The following is a 25,680-nucleotide window of genomic DNA, read 5'->3' as shown; positions in this document are numbered from 1 at the left end:
GTTATGACCAACCTAGAAAGCACGTTAAAGAGCAGAGACATTACTTTGCCAACAAAGGTCCGTCTACTCAAGGCTATGGTTTTTCCAGTGGTCATGTATGGATGTGAAAGTTGGACTGTGAGGAAAGCTGAGCGCCAAAGAATTGATGCTTTTGAACTGTGGTGTTGAAGAAGACTCATGAGAGTCCCTTGGACTGCAAGGAGATCCAACCAGTCCATCCTAAAGGAGATCAGTCCTGGGTGTTCACTGGAAGGACTGATGCTGAGGCTGAAACTCCAATACTTTGGCCACCTGATGCAAAGAAGTGACTCATTTGAAAAGACCCTGATGCTGGGAAGGATTGAGGGCAGGAAGAGAAGGGGAAGACAGAGGAGATGGTTGGATGGCATCACCGACTCGATGGACATGAGTTTGGGTAAACTCCAGGAGCTGGTGATGGACAGGGAGGCCTTGGCGTGCTGTGGTTCATGGGGTCGAAAAGAGTCGGACACGACTGAGCGACTGAACTGACTGAGCCTAGTTAGTAATTAAAGCCTGGTAGACTACAGTCTATGGGGTAGCAAGAGTCAGACATGACTTAGCAACTAAACCATCACCAATCAATCTCTGGCACTGCTTTTGCCAAGTGTTCCTGGTAATCTCTGATAATCCTTTCTGTGTCTCCACATGCCACCGATCACCCTTGCCCCAAATGATCTTCCAGCATGTCGTCATTAAAGTTTTTCAATACCAAGCCCAACTTAAAATACAGTGCATATTACAGCTCGAATTTCCATAAGGGAGGAAGAGAATGACACAGGCTCTGTAGTTATATGAAGAGACAGAAGACCGCCTTCCCCAGGGCACTGAACCTGAGATGTCTGCCTATAAAAGCAGCTTATTGTTCATGGTGAGAGAGGTGATTCCATGGGAAGTCCCAGATCCTGGACTCGCCTCCAGGTTCCTAGTAATTAGTAATACTAATACAAACGCTTTACCCTTGCAAGTTAGCACATCTCAGCTTTGACTCAGACCTCTTTTCCTGGTTCTCAAGCTTTGTTTCAAATGCAAAGTTGTAGTAGTACTTGCTAGTTGTCTGACTTCAGGTTAGACTGAGGATGAAAATGCAGTAATGCAGGGAGTAGCCTAGCCTTTAGAAATGCTCAGTTACTGATCATCTCTCTCCTGCCTTAAGAACTCCCCTGATGGACTGCCCTGGTGGTCCAGTGGTTAAGAATTCCCCTGCCAATGCAGGGGACTTGGGTTCAGTCCCTGGTCTGGGAAGATCCCACGTGCCACAAGGCAACTGAGCTCATGTACTGGCCCTACTGGAGCCCACACGCCTTAGAGCCCAGGCTCTGCAACGAGAGAGGCCAGCACAGTGAGAAACCCACGCGCTGCAACTCGAGAGTAGCACGTGCTCTCTGCAACTAGAGAAAGCCCGTGCGCAGCGTCACAGACCCAGTGCCACTAAAAATAAATGACTAGTAAATTAGTTTTTTTAAAAAACCTTCCCTGATGAGCAGAGTGATTAGACAGCAAGAGATAAGAGAGGCACCGGGTGAGTAACTAACATGTTATTTGGCAAGAAAAAGTCTTGGAAATTACATGAAATAAATACTTGAATCCCAGACACAGAATGAGACAAATTTTGTTTGTTGTTCCTATTGGACCAAAACATGCCAGCCCAGCCTTCTAATTTTAAAGGTAGGAGAGGTGTTGTATTTAATAACTTGAGGAAGGAAGTCTTATGGACTGAATGTTTGTGTCCGTTTCAAAATTCAGATTAGGCTGTAACCCCTAATTTGATGTGATTTGGAGATGGGGCCTTTAGGAGTTAATTAGAGTTAGATGAGGTCATGAGGGTGAAGCACCCATGAGGAGATTAGTGCCCTTCTAAAAAGAGACACCAGAGAACTTGGTCTCTCTCTCCATCAAATGAGTCATGCAATGAGAAAGTGGTCTGCAAACCAGGAAGAGGGTCCTCATCAGAAATCGATCATGTTGGCACTTTCTTCTAGGACTTCTCAGTCTCCAGAGCTGCAGGTTATCAACTTCAGTCATTTAAGCCACCCAGCCTACAATTTTGTTATATCAGCCCACGTACCCTAAGACTAGGAGAAGAGAAAGACAATTCTTTCATTAAATAAGTGTATATGAGAAATAATAGTTTCTGGCAAGTGATAGATACTCAACATTTGTTCAGATGATTAGACATGACTTTTTTACATCTTAATGACTGCTTAGGCTTTCTTAGTCATGTATAAAATTGACCAAGTCAGTAAAAATATTAATTCGTAAGTTTTGTAATGTTTCAGAAATCTCAAGTGTTTGGGTGAGCTCTAGTTTAATTGGCCATTTTGAATCGAAAACCATTGGAGTTTTCCTCTCTCTCCCCCCCTCTCTTTTTCTCTCAAGGAAGTTACTCACAGTCCACTAAATATGAGCCCTCTGTGGAGAAATAAATTATTCACAGCTGGTAACTAGTGAAAATGAATTCAGCTATTCACTTGTAAGGAAATGACCAGGCTGCGTGTCCCCTGCTGTGCACAGACACGGCAGCACCCTGTACCTTGTGCTCATCTGGTTTTTGCTGTCAGGAGTACCTCCCTTACCCACACAACTTCATCTCAGCTTCTTTTTGCCCCAGTCCTTCCTTTTTTATTACTTGGCCTTTTCATTTTTTTTTCCTCCAACCCTTCTTCCTCTCTGGGCTGGCTTTCTTCAAGCTCCTCTTCCCCCTCCACACCCTCGTTAATCCCTCACTCTCTGTTTCGCCTTTGCTTCCCTTTCTGCACTTTCCCCTTTCTTTGTCTTCCAAGGAGCCCATCCCTGTCCTGCATGCCTTGATGAAGTAAGCCCGCTAGGGCAAAAGTTCTCCCCCCACAGGCCTCTGCTGCTTCTCTGCTGGTTTTGGCAGGCCGCGTGGTTTTTAAACACCCACTGTTTGCAGATACTGCCTAGCCCCACAGAGCAGGTAAAGCATAAATGGATACCGCGGTAGAAATCAAATCTGGTTTCGGCTCTGACTGTGTATACATCTATTCACACATACGTATCTGTGCAAACACACATGCTCACACTTGAATTACCCAGAGATGAACCAAGGAAGTGAATTTGGAGACGTGCGAGACTGCACCTTATGGAAAGACTAGAGAGGAAAGCCTTCTTGATAGAAGAAACAGTAACCATTCAGTATGTATTTAATGAGTGCCAATTATGGACAGAAAGTTATGTGCCCTAGATATAGAAGCAAGTAGAGGTTGATCCTGTCCTCGGGGAGCTTCTGGTTTGGCTGTAGAGACCAACAAGTAAATGAGGTAGAAGTGGTTAGCCCAGGAGTGGGGAATGAAGAAATGAGATGAACAGATTAAGTACGCACAATATATGGCAAGTATATGGCAAGCCATGTTGGCGACTTTTCCTTCCGATTTTAAAAAATAACTGATGCTCAGGACTTCACTGGTGGTCCAGTGGCTAAGACTCAACATTCCAATATAGGGTGCCCCAGGTTCAATACAGAGAAGGCAGTGGCACCCCACTCCAGTACTCTTGCCTGGAAAATCCCGTGGACAGAGGAGCCTGTTAGGCTGCAGTCCATGGGGTCTCTAGGAGTCGGACATGAATGAGCGACTTCACTTTCACTTTTCACTTTCATGCATTGGGGAAGGAAATGGCAACCCACTCCAGTGTTCTTGCCTGGAGAATCCCAGGGCCGGGGGAGCCTGGTGGGCTGCCGTCTATGGGGTCGCACAGAGTTGGACACAACTGAAGCGACTTAGCAGCAGCAGCAGGTTCGATGTCTGATCAGAGGACTAACTCCCACAGGCCAAAATAAGACCCAGCACAGTCAAATAAAAATAAATGTAAAAAATGTTTAAGTAACTGATGTTCATGAAATAAGGCTTACCACATGGCCCAGTGGTAAAGAATCCACCTACCAAGCAGGAGACATGGGTACAATCCCTGGTTTGGGAAGATCCCCTGGAGAAGGAAATGGCAGCCCACTCCAGTATTCTTGCCTGAAAAATCCCATGGACAAGAGCCTGGTGGACTGTAGTCCACGGGGTTGCAAAGAGTCAGACATGACTGAGTGACCGAGCACATACACATGCTCATAAATGCTTAGTACAAAATAATAGAAAAATGCAGGGGCGAAAAATCACCCATAATATCACCATCCATAGGAAAGCATTAGATAGTTTTCTGAGTGTCTTTTTTAATCCATAGACATTTGGGGGGTTTATTATATAACCCTAATCTGATAAATCTGGTATTTGGGGAGATTCAGATACTAGTAGATTATTCAGAACTTCTAAAGCACTTCTCTCCAAACGAGTACATGATTGAATATATGGGAGAAGAAATGTCTATCACTGAACTTTAATACCATGTACTTTCCATATATTTAGCCCTAAAGCAGTTTTCTTAGCAGTTTTTCTTTTTCGGTCCTGAATCTGTAATGTTTGCTTGGAAATATAATTTAACCACTTTTTAAAAACAGCTTTATTGACCTATAACTCACATACCATGCAATTCACCAATAACAATTTTATAGTTCAGTGGTTTTTAGTGCAGGGTATCCAGAGAGCTGTGCAACTGTCACCGCAGTGAGTGTTAGGAGTATCTTCATCACTAAAAAGAAGCCCCATACTTATTAGCAGTCGCTTCTCCTTTCCCCACAGGGCCCTGTCCTAGGCAACCACTGGTCTACTTTCTGACTCTCTAGATGTGTCTCTTCTATATAAATGGAATCACACAGCACGTCGTATTCCGTGACTCACTTCCTTTATTCGGCATAATGTTTTCAAGGGTCAGCCACATTATAGCAGCATTTCATTCCTTTTTATGACTGAATGATACTCCAGTGTATGGCAGTATCACATTCTGTTTAGCCCTTTATCAGTTGATGGACATCTGGGTACTTTCTTCTTTTTGGTTATTATGAATATGAATATGCTTTGTACATTCATGTACAATTTTTTTGTAAGGACATGTGTCCTTACAGTTTTTTGTAAGGACATTTCAGTACTCTTGGGTGTATGTCTAGGTGTCATTTTTAACTTCACTGATAACAGCTTTAAAACTGAACATGAGTTACAAGTATAAAAGAGCAGACATTCTTCTGGGTAATATTTTCCGAAAGGTCATTTTATGAACATGGAAAATTCCTCTACTAGTCAAGAAAGATAGCAGTTAAAGCATAACTGCAGGTCAAATGCAGGTTACAGAGGTGTTCTGTAGGGTGATCCATGACACGCTCGTCTTTTTAGTACGATGAAAGTATTGTAACTAATAATACTTTGATCTTCCATTATGCATGAATCATTTCCTTCCTATAACAGACATATCACCATACATGTCTTGTCTGCTAGAAAACATATCCTACTTCTAAACATTACTTTGCACCGTCCATTGAGATTATGAATAATATTTACATGTTCTTTTAGTTGTTTGTTTTAAAAGGCATGTAGTCTGAAACTCGCTCCCCTTTTGTAATTTGACCCAAGAAAATTCACTTCACTGATAATGGTGAGCAAGTTTTTTGCTAAACTTACATTCAGAAGAGGAAAGGATATTGCCAATTCAAAATGAGTTAATCTGCACTAGGAAAATTTGACATTCGCTTTTTATTTTCTTGATGATAAAAGTGTTCAGCGTTTTAACAGATGTGCCTGCTAAGTCGCTTCAGTCGTGTCCGACTCTTTTTGACCCCAGGGACTGTAGCCCGCCAGGCTCCTCTGTTCATGGGATTCTCCAGGCAAGAATACTGGAGTGGGCTGCCATTTCCTTCTCCAGGGGACCTTCTCGACCCAGAGATCCAACCCGTGTCTCTTGCGTCTTCTGCACTGGGAGGCAGGTTCTTTACCACTAGTACCACCTGGAAGCCCCATTACAGATGCAGAGAATATATAGTGACTCCAGAGGAAGGACTGTTAGGTTTGACTTGGGCAACCACCACACTGACAGACTTCCTCTTCCTTTCTTACACATCATGCTAAATATTTTACCTTATCATCTGTGAGTAAGTCTGAGAAAGCTGCGTATTTAGCCACTCTTCATTATGGGTCTACTATAAGCTGGACATTTTTACAGATGAAGCAATCAAGGTTTAAAGAGGCTCAATGACTTTGCTAAGGCCTTACAGGGAGAAGTGGCTGAGTAGGGGTTCACACCCAAAACAGTCTATCGCCAAAGTCTATGCCCTTTCTCCAGTCAGCATATATTCTGAGAAATCAACATGGTAAAGGGCTGGGGGGAGTATTAAGGCTTGCATGTGTGCATGCTGAGTCGTGTCCAACTTTGTGACCCCATGGGCTATAGCCCACCAGCTTCCTCTGTCCATGGGGATTCTCCAGGCAAGAACCTGGAATGGATTACCATGTCCTCCTCAAGGGGCTCTTCCTGACTCAGGGATCAAACTCTCATCTCTTAGGTCTCCTGCACTGGCAGGCAGGTTCTTTACCACTAGCACCACTTGGAAGCCCATGTTAAGGCTTAACCTCTCACAAATTTAAGAAAGCCTTAGAGAAATCCTTGGTTTAAAAAAAAAACCCAAGGTCTACATTTATTTTGGCACAACGGTGATTTTATGGAAAGGAAAATGACTGCTATGGTTTGAAATAAATGCAATTTGCCATTGTATTTTGTAGTAATCTCCCTTTGGTTGGGAAAAAGAGAAAAAAATGTATATGTATAAATGAAAATGTATGCCTTACATAGAATTTATTTTATCAGCATTAACTATTATCAAGTATAATGATGAAGAAAGATATTCAAATACTCAGAAATCATGTAAAATCCTCTTTTATAAAAACATAGCCATGTTCAGTTTCAGATGTTTTCCTCCAGATATTACGTGTCTTGTCAAATAAGTTGGCTTCAAACGGTAGCATGGGCAAAGTCCTTCTGGAAGTTTATCTGGGAATTCAAAATAGAAGGAGGCTCAGGGGCATGAGAAACAGAAGGAGAGTTTATGCAATAGACCGTAAAAGTTCCAAAGACTGTGGAGAAAATCTTTTGGAGAAAAAGGAGGCTCATAAACGAGAGGAAGAGAAAAGGGATGTAGGCATAAAATTGGAAATGGATTCATAAAACTTAGATTGAACAAAGGTCCTTAAATAACATTTCCACTGTTCCCCAACCACTTGGTTAAACTACTGAAAAGTATTATGACTAGCAATCCCACTACTGGTCAGATACCCAAAGCAAACCCTACTTCAAAAACATACATGTACCCCAGTGTTCACAGGAGCACTCTTTACATTAGCCAAGACACAGAAGCAACCTAACTGTCCATCGACATAGAAATGGATAAAGAAGAGGTGGTACATATATACAATGGAATATTACTCAGCCATTAAAAGGAACTGTAGGTTTTTATATAGTAAAAAGCGTAAAAGTTACCTTAAGTAATGTTCTGTATAATAAAAGGATTTTTTAACATGTTAATCCAGTAAAGCAACTGCACTCTTTATTTTTGGACTTTTTTGGTAATAATAATCTTTCTATTTCATTAATTAACCTCCCACCCCAAAATATGTAAATGGGAATTCTTTTTTAAAATATAAAGACAGGCTTCAGATTTCCTACCTTCAACAGAATATCTCTGTTGATAACTATGTTTTTAAGTAATTAGTCCAAAATAATTCATATGTCACCTGAGAGTCTTATGTCCAAAATCGGACAAAATAGGATAGCTTTGTGGGTCTCTCCCTGCTCCCACAGTGATTTTTTTTTAATGTATGACTATCTTAAAAAAAAACTATTTATCTAATTTACTTATATAGCTGTGCTGGGTCTTAAGTTGTAACATTCGAACTCTTAGTTGTGGCATATGGGATCTAGTTCCCTAAGCAGGGATCAAGCCCAGTCCCCTGCATTGGGAGAGTGGAGCCTTAGCCACTGGGCCACCAGGGAAGTCCCCGTATGATTTCATCTTTGATGAGGCTCTGTCTCATGAATATAAGAGAGCGTTCCTTTTCCATTTTCATTCTTCAAGGGGAGCCTCCATAAGTACACCCTGGGATTTCCACAAGAGGCAGTGGGAAGAAGCAGCGTTTAAAATTCCTGTGGCCCTCCTCAGGTTGTCTCTATCTGCCCACCTCTATCTTAGTCTCAGTCTTCCAGTCTTCCTGTGTCTTTTATTCTCCCCTGTCTTGCTCCTTCAACCCTTTGCTTCCTTCCCACTTAACTCTAGTTTATGGTAATAAAGAACCAACCAGTCTGACTCATACATGTGTGTGTGTTAGCAACTGTTCAAGGCAGTAATCACTAAACCAAAGATTATGATCAAAGATTATGTTCATATTTGTCCACCTAAAATATGCCATAAATTATATGAATTGAAGCCTATTTATCTCAGCTAATCTGAAGGAGGAAGAAATATTCAAAATAATCTCTATGAAAATATCAGTCCTGTATGTTTCTTCAGTTCGTGGTGCATGCATACTGAATACGGCTAACACTTACCAAAGAGCCGTATTTAAAGATAGAATAAGGTCCTTGTTAGTCACTCAGTCACATCTGACTCCTTGAGAACCCATGAACTGAAGCCCACCAGGCTTCTCTGTCCATGGGTTTATCCAGGCAGGAATACTGGAGTGTGTTGCCATTCCCTTCTCCAGGGGATCTTCTCGACCCAAGGATTGAACCTGGGTCTCCTGCATTGCAGACGGATTCTTTACCATCTGAGCCACCAGGGAAACACCAGGGAAAGTCCTTAGGGAGATCTTATTCTCACATCTCCATACGCCACCGTAGCACAGCCAGGAGTTCATCATGATGAAAAGTTTCATCTCTCCTCTAAACCCATTGTCCTTCTCCATGATCCTGATGTACGTAGCATCCTTTATCATAAAACCAGCTCATACAGACTATTCCAAATTTTCAGCCAAAAACTGAATAGTTGATTTTAAGAATTTGATCACATGACCAACCTCTTGGCCAGCTGAGAGTACCAGTTCCAGTTAGGCCTAATGCCCCTTCTCTTGTCTTGTGACTATTTCTTTGCATATGAAGATCCATAGATCCGATTTATAGAAGCTAAATTGCCAGCAGTCAGAGTCAGTTGCTCCGTATAACTCAAGCCAACCCACATCTGCTGCAAAGACAAGTTAATAGACCTCCGAATCGCACACCAAGACTTCCTAAGATGGCAAGGGCAATTTGAGTTCTACACCGTTTTGTAGCCCCTGAGTTTCTAGTATGCCCTGTTTAGCCTGTTTTTCTGAGTACTCACAGAAGATTGGTTATGATCCAGCCCTTCTGCTTGCTACCCTCATTAAAGGAAGCCAAAGTGATGAGCCAGTCCTAACGCAACAATGCAGGGCACTTTTCACTTCATGGGCCAAGTCCAACCAATAGAGATAAGACTACAAGTTCTTACAATATGGTAGACGACCTGCCTTGAAAGTCCTCTGTTAAAACACGTAGCAAATGTAAGATAAGATAGAGCGAGCTCAAGTACATAGTGGAACCAGCAAAAAAAAAAAAAAAAAAAGTTAGAATATTGCCAAGGGACAAAAACAAGAGGCGAGCTAAGAACCAAAACAGTAAGGACAAGAGCCACTACCGTTACAGCCGAGCTTCAGGCTGAGGTCTCGGAACCCACCTCTACGAAGCAGACGTTCTTACGCCTTTGCCTGGAAACATCCGTTCAAGTTAATCTGCTTTGTTTGTTTCCCAATAGCTATGCCAACATACTTATTTTAAACTGCTCCATAATCCTCACAAGTAATCTCACTCATGCTTGTGGGTACCAGTCTTTTTCATGAAGGGTGAGGGGCTTGGCCTGTTGACATAGCAACTTAACCAGCTCAGCAGATTAGACTGATGCTCCCGGTGCCTCTGAGCTTGCTGACCTGGCACCCTCACCTCTCCAGCCATCTCAGATACTTGCTTAACAAGGAGGGGACTTTTGTTCCTGTTCCCAAACCTAGTGCCAGCCATACTTAGCTTTATATATTTATACTTTTAATATTAAGGAAATAGGTGAGTGTGAAAAGAAAGAGACCTGTTGATTCTGTGTGACTTGAGTTCTGTGCTTTCCAGAGAATTAAAAGATGATGTATCCACGAAGATGTGTGAGCTAAACAGCTATAAAAGATTGGGCTATAGGAAGAATTTAAAGATCTAGAAGGGCCATCAATCAGTACGTTTTTATGAAGAGGATAGAAAGCCTTGATCTGGTGAATTGCTTTGTTCCTTGTTCAGGTAGAGCAAGAATTTAAAGGTAGTTGGACGCTTGCAAAGCAATGTAAGAATCCCATAGACAGACTTCCCTGGTAGTCTAGTGGTTAAGAATCCACCTGCCAACGCAGGGGACATGGGTTCAATCCCTGGTCCAGGACGATTCCACATGCCAAGGGGCAACTAAACCTTCACGCCACAAGTACTGCATGAGTCCACGTGCCCTAGAGCCCAAGCTCCGCAACAAGAGAAGCCCGCACAGTGAGAAGCCCCCAGCTACTGCGTGAGTCCACGTGCCCTAGAGCCCGAGCTCCACAAGAGAAGCCCCCACAGTGAGAAGCCCTAGCACTGCAAGTAGAGAAAGCCAATGTGCAGCAGCGAAGACCCAAAACAGCCATTAATAAACAAACAAATAATCTTTTATAAAAACTCATAGGCACTCACTTACAAGACATCAGGTTCTCTACAAAGTGCTCGTCAGGGGCCCCTGAGCTGCTTCACCCCAGAGGCTCAGCTAAAGTGACTGTCTGTGATTGCAGAGAACATAAGTAACCAAAATCAAAATATTACAACGTAGTAATGAAGCATCCGGGCTTTGGGGCAGAGCAGACCTGGTTTAAAATTTTAAGTCTGCAATTTGTTATAAGTGCTTAGGTAAGTCATGAAACTTCTCCAGTCCTCAGTTTCCTCATCAGAAAATAGGGATGATAGTAATACTGTCTTGCTCCTAAAGTTTTTGTGAGAATTAAATGAGATGATGTTAGGGCAGCCCGTGGCACTATGTCAGATACGACACCAGTACTGTATAAATCATAGCTGTTAAGAGTCCATTATTGAGCTTTTCAGAAACTTTCACTTCTCACCTTGCTATCTTTTAAGACCTCTCTGGATGTCTTTTAGAACCCAACCCATAACTTCTTTAATGTTTATTTATTTGGCAGTGCCAGGTCTTAGTTGCAGTTTTTAGTTGTGGGAAGCAAACTCTTTGTTGCGTCGTGTGAGATCTAATTCCCTAACTAGGGATCGAACCCAGGCCGACTGCCCTGGGAGCATGGCATCTCAATCACTGGGCGACCAGGGAATCCCGCCAACTCCAAAATTCTTTACTAATTTGGCTGCATTAGTGGTGTCTGTGTTAGTTCGCTAGGGTTGCTGCAACAAAATGCTGAAGACTTGCATGGCTTCGACGACAGAAGTTTGTTTTCTGACAGTTCTGGAGGCTGAAAGCCCAGGATCAAGGTGTCAGACAGTTGGGTTTCTCTGCGAGCGCTCTCCTTGGCTCACCTTCTGCTGTGTGCTCATGTTATCACTTCTCTGTGGGCACGTGTGCCTCTGGATTCCTCATCTCAGAAGGACTCCACTCAGGCCGGATTGGAGCCCATCTTTGTGACCTCATTTGAACTTACCTATCACTTTAAATTGGACTTCCCTGGTGGCTCAGATGGTGAAGAATCCGCCTGCAGTGCAGGAGACCCGGGTTCAATGCCTGGGTCAGGAAGATCCCCTAGAGAAGGAATGGCAACCTACTGCAGTATTCTTACCTGGAAAGCTCCATGGACAGAGGAGCTTGGCAGGCCACTGTCCATGGGGTCACAAAGAGTCAGACACAACTGAGTGACACTTTAAAGACTATACCTAAATACAGTCTCATTCTGAGGCACTGGGGTTGAGCTTCACCATGAATTGGGGGTCGGAGGGGAGCGAACACTATCTAACCCATGACGTCACAAATAAATTATCTTCCACTGCATTTGAAAATAACCATTTTTGAGAATTCCCTAGTGCCCAGTGTTTAGGACTCCACATGTCCACAGAAGGGGCCACCGGTTTGATCCCTGGTCTGGGAATTAAGATCCCGCAAGTTGTGGTGTGGCTAAAAATAAAACAAATGAAAAGAATGATTTTCAAGAAAAATGGCCTGGATGGAAAAGATGGTTGAGGAATTTTAAGGTGTCTTCTAGCTACTAAACTGCAGTGAGTTTGCAGGGGTCTCCATATATAGCTTATATAGCAAGTTAATTTATTGTCTGTAAAAATATTTAAGAGGTCCAGTTTAAGGCCTTATAATTGATATGTAATATTTTTAAAAGATCTCTGATAATAGGCAGCACGTATTTTTAAAAACACATGGCTGTTGAAAAATACCTTTTGGTGTCGTTCATTGAATCAGGAGTTAGGGAACTTTTATGTGTGTACCATGGGATATGTAAAATAAGATATGTATTAACTGGACACCGGTTCAGGTAAAGCGCTAGGTCAAAGGTTAGGGGACAAACCTAGAAAACTCCCTGCTCTCTGCTTAAGAAAGTGCCAGAAATGTCCCCAAGTGAGTTCACTTGTCCCCAGGTAAGTTGTCAGTTAAATGCTCGGTGTAGATAATAAGGCTTGCGTGTTCACGATTGCCTCTGAAGCCCAGAGTTAGGATTTTGAACTTGTCATAGTTAGCTGTCATAAAACTGGGAGAAAGGGATGTGGTATGATCAGAAAAAACAGCCCCATAGGTAGCTCACTGCAGCATTCCAGACAAGTGGAAGGAGAGAGACCCATGAAGAAGTACTGTGATAGCAGAGTGATATTAAGGAAAGGCGCTCCACCAGAAAACTAACTTACAGTTACCAAAGGGAAAAGTGAGGAGGAAGGGATACATCAGGAATATGCGTTTAGCAGATACAAGCGACTATACATAAAAGAGATGTGGACCTACTGTATACCACAGGGAACTATAGTCAATGTCTTGTAATAACCTATAATGGAAAATAATTTTAAAATATGTTTATATATTTTTATATGAGCTTCCCCAGTTGCTCAGCGAGAAAGAACCCACCTGCACACTGTTTACAATAGCTAGGACGTGGAAGCAACCTAGATGTCCATCGGCAGACAAATGGATAAGGATGTTGTGGTACATATACACAATGGAATATCACTCAGCTATAAAAAAGAACGTATTTGAGTCAATTCTAATGAGGTGGATGAAACTGGAGCCTATTAAACTGAGTGAAGTAAGTCAGAAAAAGAAACACCAATACAGTATATTAATGCATATATATGGAATTTAGGAAAACAGTAACATCGATCCTATATGCAAGACAGCAAAAGAGACACAGATGTAAAGAACAGACTTTTGGACTCTGTGGGAGAAGGCAAGGGTGGGATGATTTGAGAGAATAGCATTGAAACGTGTATATTACCATATGTGAAATAGATGACCAGTGCAAGTTTGATCCATGAAGCAGGGCACTCAAAGCCGGTGCTCTGGGACAACCCAGAGGGATGGAGTAGGGAAGGGAAGTGGGAGAGGGGTTCAGGATGGGGGGACACATGTGCACCCAAGTGTGATTCATATCGGTGTATGGCAAAAACACCACAATGTTGTCAAGAAGTTATCCTCCAATTAAATAAATGAAATTTAAAAAAAGAATCTGCCTGCAATGCAGGAGACCCGGGTTCAATCCGTGGGTTGGGAAGATCCCCTGGAGAAGGAAATGGCAACCCACTCCAGTATTTTTACCTGGAGAATCCTATGGACAGAGGAGCCTGGAGGGCTACAGTCCTTGGGGTCACAGAAGGTCAGGCATGACTGAAGCGACTGAGCATGCACACATGCACACATATATACGTTCATACATGTATATATATAGAGAGAGAGAGAGTTGGAAAATTTTGCTGTATGCTTGAAACTAATATTATAAATCAACTATACTTCAGTTCGGAGAAGGCAATGGCACCCCACTCCAGTACTCTTGCCTGGAAAATCCCATGGATGGAGGAACCTGGTAGGCTGCAGTCCATGGGGTCTCGAATAGTCGGATACGACTGAGCGACTTCACTTTCACTTTTCACTTTCATGCACTGGAGAAGGAAATGGCAACCCACTCCAGTGTTCTTGCCTGGAGAATCCCAGGGACAGGGGAGCCTGGTGGGCTACCGCCTATGGGGTCACACAGAGTCGGACACGACTGAAGCGACTTAGCAGCACCAACAGCAGCATACTTCAGTTACAGAAAAAGGAAGGGTGCTCTGAGAAGGATCTGACCCAAATAATTTCAAAGAATTCCACATACCTCTGCTTTGAGACTAAGATAGTGATGGGTTCCATCCGATCCCAAAGTTAGACAGGACTTTGAAGCCAGGGCCTGTATATGATGGTGGCAGTGTTGTTACAGTGACTAAGACTAGGATACTCAGGATGGGCTTCCCTGGTGGCCCAGTGGTTAAGAATCCACCTGCCAAGCCAGGGGATATGCATTCAATCCCTAGTCCGGGAAGCTCCCACATGCCACAGAGCAGCTAAGCCTGTGCACTGCAGCTGCGGAGCCCACGTGCTGCAAGTACTGAAGCCCCCTCAGCCTAGAGCCCGTGCTCCGCAACAAGAGAAGCCTGAGCACCGCAACTAGAGAGCGGCCCTTGCTCACCGCAGCTAGAGAAAGCCCACACGCATTAACAAAGACCCAGCACAACCAAAACTAAAAATAAACAAGTAAAAAATTAAAAAGAGAAAAGGATACCCAGCATGGGAGTGAGGCACCACCGGATATTCCGGAGCAATCCTTACCGTAAGGAGAATGCAAGAAAAACCTTCATTTACGAAAGGTTACTTATTCCCCACCCAAAGAATATGTTGATTTCTGTTAAATAATCATCAGGACAAACTGGACTGAAATGTAACTGGAGAAATTTCCTTGTTTAATGTGTGTCTTTCTTTCAGGCCGCTTTTTCGTGGAAGTTCAGATGTCGACCAACTAGGAAAAATCTTGGAGTAAGTAGTACCTGTGATTTTACATCCGTGTCTGTAGCATTAGAACATTTACGTTGACCTTCCTCTGACGTTCATATAACACGTTTATCTCTTGTCTCTCCTACCCCAAGCTGCTGCTGCAGACAGTGTTACTATTTGTGTGGTGAGTGGGGATGTGGTAGACGTGCCGTTTCGTGCAGAGCCCGTCACGACGTGTGGCCTGACTGCTCTGCCCTGGAAGCCTGTGTGTTGCTCGTGTGGCTCCTTTGGCAGCTCCCCTTTGCTTGGCTGAGCTCCCGTTCTTTAGTTCTGTTGTGTTGTCTGCTTGGGGTCTTTTCAGATGCTTCCACCATCAGAGGGCGGGGTGCTCAGTGGCCTGGTAACCCATCCTTATTCACTGGGCTTCATGTCCCCGTTGAACATCCTGTAATCAGCCAGGTTGGCTTTGCATTGTTTGGTTTTGTGTTCCTGGGCAAAGGATGGTCTGCTACTCAATTGACTTCTCTTTGGAACACTGAAAAAGGAAATGAGAATCCTAGGTTCCATCCCTCTGTCTGTGGCTAAAGAGCTATGCAGCCTTGAGAAGGTCACTCCGAACACTGTGTAGAGGACTCACCTGGTGCCCCGTGTCACATAATAAGCGCTTGTAAGAATGCCAGCTCTTCCTGTAATTCATCATTAGTTGCTTCATCTTTTTGTTCTTCGCCTGAGAAGTGACTTAGAGGTCCTTCCTTGTGCTCGAATTCCTTGGTTCCAGTCGTCTGTGACGTAGCTCCTTGAAGATTTTCAGAGTGCGTGAAGTGTTTGCGTGTTTGTGCATGTGAGGCTGTGGATGCTTCTGTGTGTCCAGAATGTGAAGAAGAGGCTTTTCTTCTCACAGAGCATGCAATAGGGCATCCTTTGCCAAGCTCCATCAGGATTGGAGTGGCAAGAAAAGAAATGGGAGTTCTAGAGCCAAAAATGGTACATTGGTCTGTACCATTTGATAGGAATCCCCATGATTATTATGATATTCAGGCTGTAAAACTGATGAAAAGTCCCCCTAAAGAAAAACATTATATTTTAACATTGTCTTCTCATGCATAGCTGCTGAAGACAGTTGGGATAAAACGGGAACCTGAGTTTGTTCTTTTGGCGACTAGAAGCAGCTGCAGCAGGCTTCTGTGAGCGCCAACATCACTGCTGAGTGTCAGACCCAGTGGCTTTCAGGCCTGAAAAACACATGTGCACCTTTTACTGTCTGGGGGCTTCCCAGGTCTAGGACAGGTGCCACAGTGACTGCTCCTGCCGCTGCTACTGTCCACTGGGTCGGAGGGACCAGCTCAGGACCAAACTTGCACGTGACTCTGCTTCTGGATGTCCGCTTCTCCGGTCATTCAGGGATGAACTCCCATCTGTTCTTGCCTGTCCCTGTTGAGTATGTTTTGTGTGCATGTGATCGTGAAGAGGGAACCGTGAGAGTCAGGCCTACCCGTGACCCTCTTGTTAAAAGCAAGAACACTCTTGACTGAAGCCAGCTTGCCAGACACCGAAGTCCTTCACCTGCTTTTCCTAGCTGACCCCATTTGGGTGTTCTGCCTGCCTCCAGCGCCCTTCTTACTGCTGGTGCCCCGAGTGCTTGAAGCCCATGAGATGGACCAGAAGGAACCTCTGACAAACACACTTGACTTGCTTCCAAGGGAAGCCAGTTCCACTTCTGGCCAGGGCCTGAGATCTAGGTTGTCCGCAGAAAAGAAGCCGTGACGCGCGATACGTTTTGTGCCTTTAGGTTTTCCTTCTTGACTTCTGGCCTTGTGTCGGGTCATGCTGTTCAGTTTCCTCCGAAGGCTTTCTTCACTTTGGCGTAGAGAAAGGGCAGTGCTGCACCCTAGCGGCCCTTGGAAGCACTTGAAAAGTCATTTCTGTCCCAGCCGTTCATGCCATTTATAGGTTTTGTGGGCTTGCCTGGTGGCTCAGCCGGTAAAGGATCCACCTGCAATGAGGGAGACCTGGGTTTGATCCCTGGGTTGGAAAGATCCCCTGGAGAAGGGAAAGGCTCCTCACTCCAGTATTCTGGCCTGGAGAGTTCCATGGGCTGTATAGTCCATGGGGTCGCAAGGAGTTGGGACCAACTGAGTGACTTTCACTTTTGCAGGTTACAACCTGCTCTGTCAGTCTTTCCAATACAAATGTCAACTTTTAAGCCTTATATTCAGCTTGATCCAAATACTGAAAGCCCTTTTGAATGGACCTCTTAGAATTTCACAACACTCATGTATGGACCATAAAAGTTCATAATAGATATTAAAGTGAATATATTTGAAAGGGAAGCCATATTCACATTCTCTTAAGGGGGAAAACCTTTCTGTGTTTAGGAAGATTTATACTTTCAAAGGACAGCAAGTACTTTGAAAGTGAAACTGAGTGCTTTTAATCTGTGACATTCTAGAGCATTTTTAAGAGCAGAGTCATAGTAAAATGGAAATAAAATACTGAATTTGGAGTAAGTTCTATCCAGCCTCTGGGCTGAACTCTTCTCTGTGTGGCTTTAACCATTCATTTTATTCCCCATCTTAAGTTTCCCCGCCTATATAATGAAAATAATAATATATCTAAACTATATGTCTCAGGAGGTGGTAGATTTTAAAACACTTTTAAAAGTTATTTATATACATGTAGGGACACTGTTTTTCTGAGAACTTTTGGCATTCAGCTGCCAACATTGCCAGATTTAACTCGACATAAATATATTCAAAACTGCACATAAAAAAAGATTTTCAATTTGTACTAAGAGTTGTTAGAATTGATTTCTAGGTAACTGGTAACAGTACACAAAAATATTGATATAAAAATGGCCAAAAAGCCAAAAATGAAAGAAAGGCAATGTTTTAAAGTCATTTAGTAAACATTCTTCTGTTCTTCCTCTGCCTGTCCCATTCTATCCAAACACACACACATTTTTTAAAAATAATTAATGGTAACGTTCTCGCTGTCTTCTTTTTATTCTTATTCTGGATCTTGCTATTAAATTTGTTTGTTGCTCAAGTTGTCATTTCCCTTCATCTGTTTCAGTAACTGTGTGAGTCTCTCTCTCTGCCTCAGTAACCTGGCTCTCCCTGCATGTCTGACACGGGTGGGGTAACAGTGACTTTCACCAGGCACCCTGTGGCAGGCGTCTGCTCTTCCCAGGCGAGACCTGTGGCCTGGGCTCTGTCAAGGTAAGAGAAGGGGAACAAAGTCCTGCAGAAATCTTGTGGAATTTACCACTACCTGTTCCTACATCCTGGAGACCCATTCAGGAGAACTCCCCAACCACACCACCACCCCGGCCTCTCAGGCCCAGCAAGTACTGGCCAAGAAGACTATAATGCAGGGCAGCGCCATTTCTAACTGTAGTCAGAAAGTTTGCTCAGTATTTCAATAGCCATATATTCTGTCCACTAAATTCTAATTTTTCTTGTGGTTGTTGTTTAGTCGCTAAGTTGTATCCGACTCTTTGTGACCCCGTGGACTATAGCCCACCAGGCTCCTCTGTCCATGAGATTTCCCAGGGAAGAATACTGGAGCAGGTTGCCATTTCTTTCTCCAGGGGATCTTCCCAACCCAGGGATTGAATTGCATCTCTTGCGTCTCCTGCCATTGGCAGGCAGATTCTTTACCACTGCACCAACCAGGGTTCAGAATTAATCAGAGTCTATATGAGATATAAGTTCTTGCTTCCCCTGAATTTCCTTGTTCAACCCTACTTACTACCTGTATATAAGTTGTAAGGAACATCTATATAATGTATAAGTTGTATAAGGCCACAGACCTACTAATAGTTCTGAAGAACCTTAAGTCACACACCCATAGAACTCATCAGTTGGTATTTTCAGTGTGTTGGTGACGCATTGCCTGCACATTTTAGATTAATAATGTTATTTCCCTCTTATGATACTAATGGGTAGTGCATTGATATTGATATGCATTGATACGCAGTACATTGATATTGATGTTGACAGATCCTGTGGGCCAGGCACTGTGCTGTGCATTTTACAGAAATCATTGCTGATCCTTAACACCACAGATTATTACCCTTGTCATATAAATAAAGACTCACTGAGACTCACAGAAGTTAAATAATTTGTTCTTACCTACCGATAAGGCAAGTTCAGGATGTGAACCCAGTTCTGCCTGTTTCCAAAGCTTGTGCTGCTTTTACATTGCTCAGTTCTTTCTCTGCATCTCTGATCCTAGGATGAGTCTCAGAGGAGACAGAAGATAACAGGGTTTTTAAACAATGGATTGTTTGCTCACTTTGCAATACCAAAAAGTAATTCTATAAAATATGTAAATAAGTTAAATTTGTAATATGTAAATATGTAATATGTAATAAATAAGTTAAATTTGATATTAAATGATAAAATAGTGTTTGTGTTACACAGAACTAACATACCTTTTAGCCTCATTTGGGAGGTCTGACTCTAATCTATGTAATTTCTGTTTGGGGACTCATTCTTTAACCCAAAATGCAACCAGGTTTACGTGTCAACACATCATGTTAGATGAGCATCCTAAAAGTGTGTCAACACAGGAGTGTTTGATCAGGACACAAAAAGCCGTCTGGGGCATAAGGGAAAACATGATGCGTCCATGCGGGTCTCCTTTGAGTATTTAGATCCTGGTCCGGCAGTGTTTCAGGGCTTATTGGTAAGTTTCCATTTCTGCGTGATCTCTTACATCTCACAGCTGCTGCCAGAGTGATTGCGTCTCTCTCTCCCCAGTGGCCTTTATAATTCTCCTGTGAGATTGCCCTCCCCCCAGGGTCACCATACTGCACTAGCACAGAGAAGAGCCCTGCCGGTCACACAAGTGGGGGACTCCTGGGCTCTGTGTTCCCCGGGCCCCTCCCTTAGGCTTCACCTCCTTCTGGAATTGGTAGAAAAATCGCTTCAGCACAGTAGCTCATGCTTCCATTCACCTGTGGTTCTTTTGTAGCGTAATTGGACTCCCGGGAGAAGAGGACTGGCCTAGAGATGTTGCCCTACCCAGGCTGGCTTTTCACTCAAAATCCCCTCAACCAATTGAGAAGTTTGTAACAGACATTGATGAACAAGGCAAAGACCTGCTTCTGGTAAGTTCACACGATGCAGAGCTGGTCTTCTCTGCGCTCATGAATAGAACTCGTCAGCTAATATTTTTAGTGTGCTGGTGATGCATTGCCTACCCATTTTAGATTAATGACGTTACTTCCCTCTTTTGATGATAATGGGTAATGCATTGATATTGATACACGTTGATATTGCATTGATACGCAATGAATTGTTACTGCTATTGAGAAGTCCTATGTCCGCACTGGGCGCTGGCCACAGCATCAGTTCAGCCTCACATGCCGCAGCCTCACAGGACAGAGCTGAAATCTCTCTGTAGCTTTCATTTCCACCCGCATGGCAGCTAGTGACTTTGGATTCTGCAGTGTCTTCAGGTCCTATAGAAAGGGAAAGAGTCTGATTCACACCCTTTCATTCTGCCATTTTTTAATGTTCTTTTGAATGCAGCCTTAGAATCCTCTGGATTCATCTAAACATATGCTTCAGTAGAAGTAAATATTATGTTTCCTTGTTTACACTTTCCTGCTACTTTAAGCAGCTTGTTTGGCATTCTAAATGTGTCTTTTCTTAAAACAGGCACATCTTTAGGAAGATGTTTTTCCAAAGGAACCAAATAGCAAGACTCCTTCCAGTTACTGATTTATTTAAGAAGTATTGAACGTGCCCTGCCATATAAAATACCTCACCAAAAACAAAGGTCTATGCCCTGTTTGAGACTCAAACTCATGTACTTGGCTTTGTACATAATTCCCTGTACTTGGAGACCAGGGCAATGTACCCCCTGGACTACTCCTGCTGTCTGGAACCCAATGAGTAGTAATGAGTGTATTCTTTACCAGCCAAATGAACAACCTTTGATATCTAGCCAAGAAAGTGCTCCTAGACTCAGAGGAGCCAGTGCTCCCATTCTGTCAGCGTATTACAAATTTTAGATACAGACCTAAGAGTCTATAAGTCCGAGGAGAAATGTTATGCTTCAGCTCTCTATGGACACAGCCATTGACTGGCCCGTTTGCAGAACCATGGATTTTTCCCAGTGAAAGCCCTAACTCCATCTTCACCTCATGGTGGCTCATTTGATGGTTAGGCAAAAGTTCCCTCCACTGCCCTATTCCCTCCCTGCTGTTTGTAAGACACTCACTGAGGACCTGGCCCGCATCCTTTGAGATAGGTTAATTAGAGAGAACATTCACCTAGACAAGGGCTCACTGTATACCGCATACATACCCAGTGGTTTACATGCTATCGAGGAAATTTCTTCCTTGATTTCTCTTACATTTCACAGCTCATTTGGTGGGGAGGGGGGGTGTGATTCTAATCTTACGTAATTATTGTTTGGGGAATCGTTCTTTAACCCAGAATGCAACCAAGCATGTATTTGCATTACCTTAAGAAAAGGAGATTTGATGGATCGCTTCTGGTGGCTGCAGATGGAGAGCCATCCAGAGTATGTCACTGTTCTGTGCATCGCCTTCTCTTACCAATTCTGCTTTTCCCTGCCCTTCACTCCACCTCGTTGCTTCTTTTCAGTCCTGCTGTCTGTTCCCCTGAACATCAGCTGGTCCCTTGACTACCAGAACTCACTAATTCACGGATCCTTTCCTCTCCAGTCCCTCTGCGAGCAATTTTCCTGCCTCTGTTTCCTCCATCGGATTCTTACAGAGAGGAATCTGGCTGGCACACCTCACCCTTTTGCTGCCAAACCATGGTATGGGTTGGTACCTAAGGCCAAGCTGCACTCCTAGCCCAATCAGCTATGCTGGGAGAGGGTGAGGACTACCTGATATAAAATACAGCCACCATAGGCTTTCCTTTTCAGCAGGAACTTTGAATGAAATGTTTCTCTTAGTAGAGGGTTCTGGGTAGAGAGTCACAATGATGAACAACTTTAAAGTAACCCACTGTTTCAGCTACTGGAACATCCAAAGACAGCCCCAAAGATTTCCTGGCCCCAACATCAGTAGGAATCACCAAGAAGAACTTAAAATTTAAAGATAACAGACAATCCCGTGTGTTCATTCAAGGTCCCCTGATAGCGGTGGTGGCTTTCAAAGTCAGACTACACGTGCTAATCTGAAGAAGTAGCAGGAGATGAAAAAGGAGCAAAGAAACCTACCAAAGAGAGAAGGAAGTCGGTAGATAAGGAGTGGCAGCAGAGATTAGAAGAGCAGAGGAGAGGAATAAAAAGCAGAGCTCAGACTCCCCTGGTGGTCCAGTGGTTAAGAATCCGGCCATCAATTCAGGGGGACGCAGGTTCGATCCCTAGTCTGGAAAGATCCCTCAAGCCACAGAGCAACTAAGCCCGTGTGCCACGACTACGGAAGCCTGCATGCCTTAGGGCCCATGCTGCACAACAGGAGAGGTCACCGCAATGAGAAGCCTGTGCACTGCAGCTGGAGAACGCCCGCGTGCGGCAGCAAAGACCCAGCACAGCCAGCAATAGATTTTTAAAAATTTAAAAAGCAGAGCCAGTAACATCGTGACCAGTTGAGGGTTAAGCGTGAAGCATAATATGCACAGATATTCAGGGAAAGGACAGTCCAATACCTTAAACCTCAGAACTATCTAAAAGCCCTCACCGTTTCATCTTAGAGGGACAGAGCCAGAACTGTAAAGCTGAGAAAGCAGCCCATTCAGTACGAGAGAGGCCCCTGCCACCCTCAGAGTACTGTTCCTCTATTGAAAATGTTTTACTGAGGAGGGCAAGGGAAAGGAAAATTGTTGACAATTAACATGTTAAAGTTTAACGCTTTTCCATTTCTATCTGAAAAGAAGTCGACTTTATACAATGCTTCAGTCATATGTGTATGGATATATACATCAACATTTGTAAATACTCTTATGTAAATCTATAAGGAAAGTAGTCTGCAGTAACAAGACAGTTCAGGGGGAGAATTATTTTTAGCAACCCAAACCTATATATCTTTACAAGTTTTGTCCCGTTCATCGTGATTAACTTTGGAGGCTGGGTACGTCCTCCAGACATGATGCTCTTGTAGAAAAGAAGTTTTGGAGTTCTTGCTATCTAACTGCTTTCAGAGCCTGAGGTAGTACTTTTTTTTTTTTTTTTCTTTTGATACTTGTATTCGTCTGCTTCTGCTGCGTAACAAACAACCAAAATAAATATCTCACTAGCAATCAGCAGTCAGCCTTTGTCTCTTGCTCGTGGGTCTGCACACTGGCAGAGACAGCTCTGTGAATCATCTGAAACAACTCTTCTTCAGCCAGTGGGTCAAGTGCTGGTCTTCCCCACGTGTCGCATTCTGGGACCCAGACCAAAGGGACTTTGGCTCCCTGGGGCGTGTTTTTCTCATCATAGGAGGAAGGTGGGTCCTCCCAGAAGGGCAAGCAGAAACATACAATGCCCCTAACGGCCTAGGTAGGCTTGGCAAAGGTACCCTGCTATTTCTGTCCGTGTTCCATTCACTGATGAAAATTACACGGCCAAGGCCAACTTTAATAGAACAAACACTCCCCCAATGGAGGCAGAGAAGGAAAGAAAGGAAATTTGTGTTGGAAAATGATCCAGATCCACTGTAGTAGTCAAGTAGCAATTCCAAAAGCTCGTTTTAAGTCAATTATTTGGCAAGCAAATTATGTTTTTTTGCAGAAACAACACTATTACGCAAGAGTTTGAAATTAATTCTCAAAATAGCCAGTTGCTCTGTTGAAGTAGAGCAATAACAAGACTCAAGCACTTTTTCTAACAATATTTCTGTAGGACAAAGTGTGTTACAACCTCCAGCTTGAGATTCTCACACACAGGCCCCGCTGTAGGCTAAGGATTTCTCCTCTCTGCCACGCTCCCAGCTCTAAGCCATCAGTGTCGTGTGGGAACAGGGCTTCCTCCCAGATGATCCTCTAGGGATGTCTCTATCTTGGACATATTTCCACAACTTTTTTTTTCCTTCTTTCCTATGTCCTGGGAATTAAACTAGCAACTTCCTTTTCTAGTGCCACTACGTAATTTTCTCCTTCTTGGACTCTGGGAAGAGAGAACTCCGGCTCAAGAATTTTGCCCCTGCTTTCCTGTCCTTTGAGAATTCAGCCCTTGTAAAGCTTTTCTCAAGATGTTTATTGCTATTAGAGACAGTAGAACAAGCTCCTTCCTCTGCTTGTTGTTTGGACCTAATTTTCAGAAGACAGGTTGGCATCCATGGACTGGTAGGGAGCTCAGGATAAATAAGATTTTGGGGGACCCAAAAATTCGCTTGACGTTAAGTGTAGAATTTTCTGTTTGTACTTTTCTAGGTCAGTTGTATTCAGCAGAGTTTTAGGAGTCGCTAATCCAATCAGGACTGTGAAAGACTCAAGGGCTCAGATTAAATGGAAGAGGTCTACATAATTGTGATGATGTTAAAGCTAGATTACATACAGCAGGGGTCCCCAGCCTCTGGGCCACGGACCAGTACCTGCTGTCAGGTCAATGGTAGCATTAGATTAAAAATAAAGTGAAACTGAAGTCACTCAGTCATGTCCAACTCTTTGTGACCCCATGGACTGTAGCCTATCAGGCTCCTCCATCCATGGGATTTTCCAGGCAAGAGTGCTGGAGTGGATTGCCATTTCCTTCTCCAAGATTAAAAATAAAGTGCACCATAAATGTAATTCCCTTGAATTGTCCCCAAACCATCCCACCCCACCCCCGTCCATGGAAAAACTGTCTTCCACGAAACCAGTCCCTGGTGCCAAAAAGGTTGAGGACCACTGACGTGGAAGACTGAAATTCAGAGGCATTTCAGACCCCAGCCCACTTCAGCGGACACTGCCACAAGGATGGAGGAGCTGGCATAGCTTCTCTGCTCCTGGGAGCTCCTGGGGCGGTGGTGTGGACAGGTGGGGTGTTACTCATCGCTAGTTAGTGCTGACCACCTGCTGGGCATGCTGGAGGAGTTGCTAGAAGGAGAGGAGGAGGATCTGAAGAACAGGATTGCCTGGCGTTGGAGTGCAAATGGAACTGAAATTAGAGGAATGTTAATAACTAATTGATTGTGTACTAGCAGCTTAGGAAGACAGATAGCTGCTTTCCTCCTTTCACCTTCTACCTGCACTTGGTCAGCAGCCTGAAATAGGGTTTAGTGACTTGAATTGAATGTAATGGTCTCCCTGCACGGCCACTGCTAGCCCCTATGGCACCTTGACATGAATTAGAAGGAAAGCACAGCCCTAGGGTGGGGTACATGACTTGCTAGTGGATCGGGATAATCAGGGTCTAGGTTCAGCCCTTACGTGTTGCCCCCTCCACTGGCCCTGTGTTCAGTAATTAGCCTTACACCTGAACAAGGCAACCCCTTTCCATTTCCCGCTCATGGATAAAACTTGAGCAGAGTGAAAAGTCAGGGTGAAGACTGACTATGGCACCAAGTTTGCTAGCATCAGAAAAATCACTTCCCTAACTTAGGTTATATGTATACTGTAATAAGGGCTTCCCAGGTGGCTCAGTGGTAAAGAATCTGGCTGCCAAGCAGGAGACCTGGGTTCAATCCCTGGTTCGGGAAGATCCCCATCCCTGGGTTGAGAAGATCCCCTGGAGAAGGGAATGGCAACCCACTCCAGTATCCTTCCCAGGAAATCCCATGGACTGAGGAGCTTGGCGGGCTACAGTCACACAGAGTCACACAGAACTTAGCAACTACACCAGCACCACCACGTGCTGTAATAATAATATGATTGAGTTGGAAAGAAATCTGGGTAGCTAACAGT

General features: G+C 43.8%; 1 protein-coding gene and 1 long non-coding RNA gene across 7 annotated transcripts in view; one reads left to right on the top strand and one right to left on the bottom strand.

Moving 5' to 3' along the window:
* The window catches only part of CDK6 (cyclin dependent kinase 6), a 260,451-nt gene that overhangs the window by 224,032 nt on the left and 10,739 nt on the right, over nucleotides 1–25,680 (top strand). For 5 of the 6 annotated variants that reach the window (XM_005205136.5, XM_005205138.5, XM_005205137.5 and 2 more), the window contains 2 exon segments: nucleotides 14,879–14,929; nucleotides 19,865–20,000. In XM_005205136.5, the coding sequence (XP_005205193.1) occupies nucleotides 14,879–14,929; nucleotides 19,865–20,000 (187 nt within the window). 6 annotated transcript variants of the gene reach the window in all.
* Nucleotides 6,771–20,488, bottom strand: LOC132345168 (uncharacterized). Its single transcript, XR_009494325.1, has 2 exons — nucleotides 19,025–20,488; nucleotides 6,771–6,900 (listed from the first exon to the last, which is right to left on the bottom strand). It is a non-coding gene; the product is annotated as an uncharacterized lncRNA (long non-coding RNA).

Source organism: Bos taurus, chromosome 4 (genome assembly GCF_002263795.3).
Source record: "Bos taurus isolate L1 Dominette 01449 registration number 42190680 breed Hereford chromosome 4, ARS-UCD2.0, whole genome shotgun sequence".
NCBI lineage: Eukaryota > Metazoa > Chordata > Mammalia > Artiodactyla > Bovidae > Bos > Bos taurus.
The sequence above is the reverse complement of the archived record's forward strand: the minus strand, read 5'-3'. Positions and strand labels throughout refer to the sequence as shown.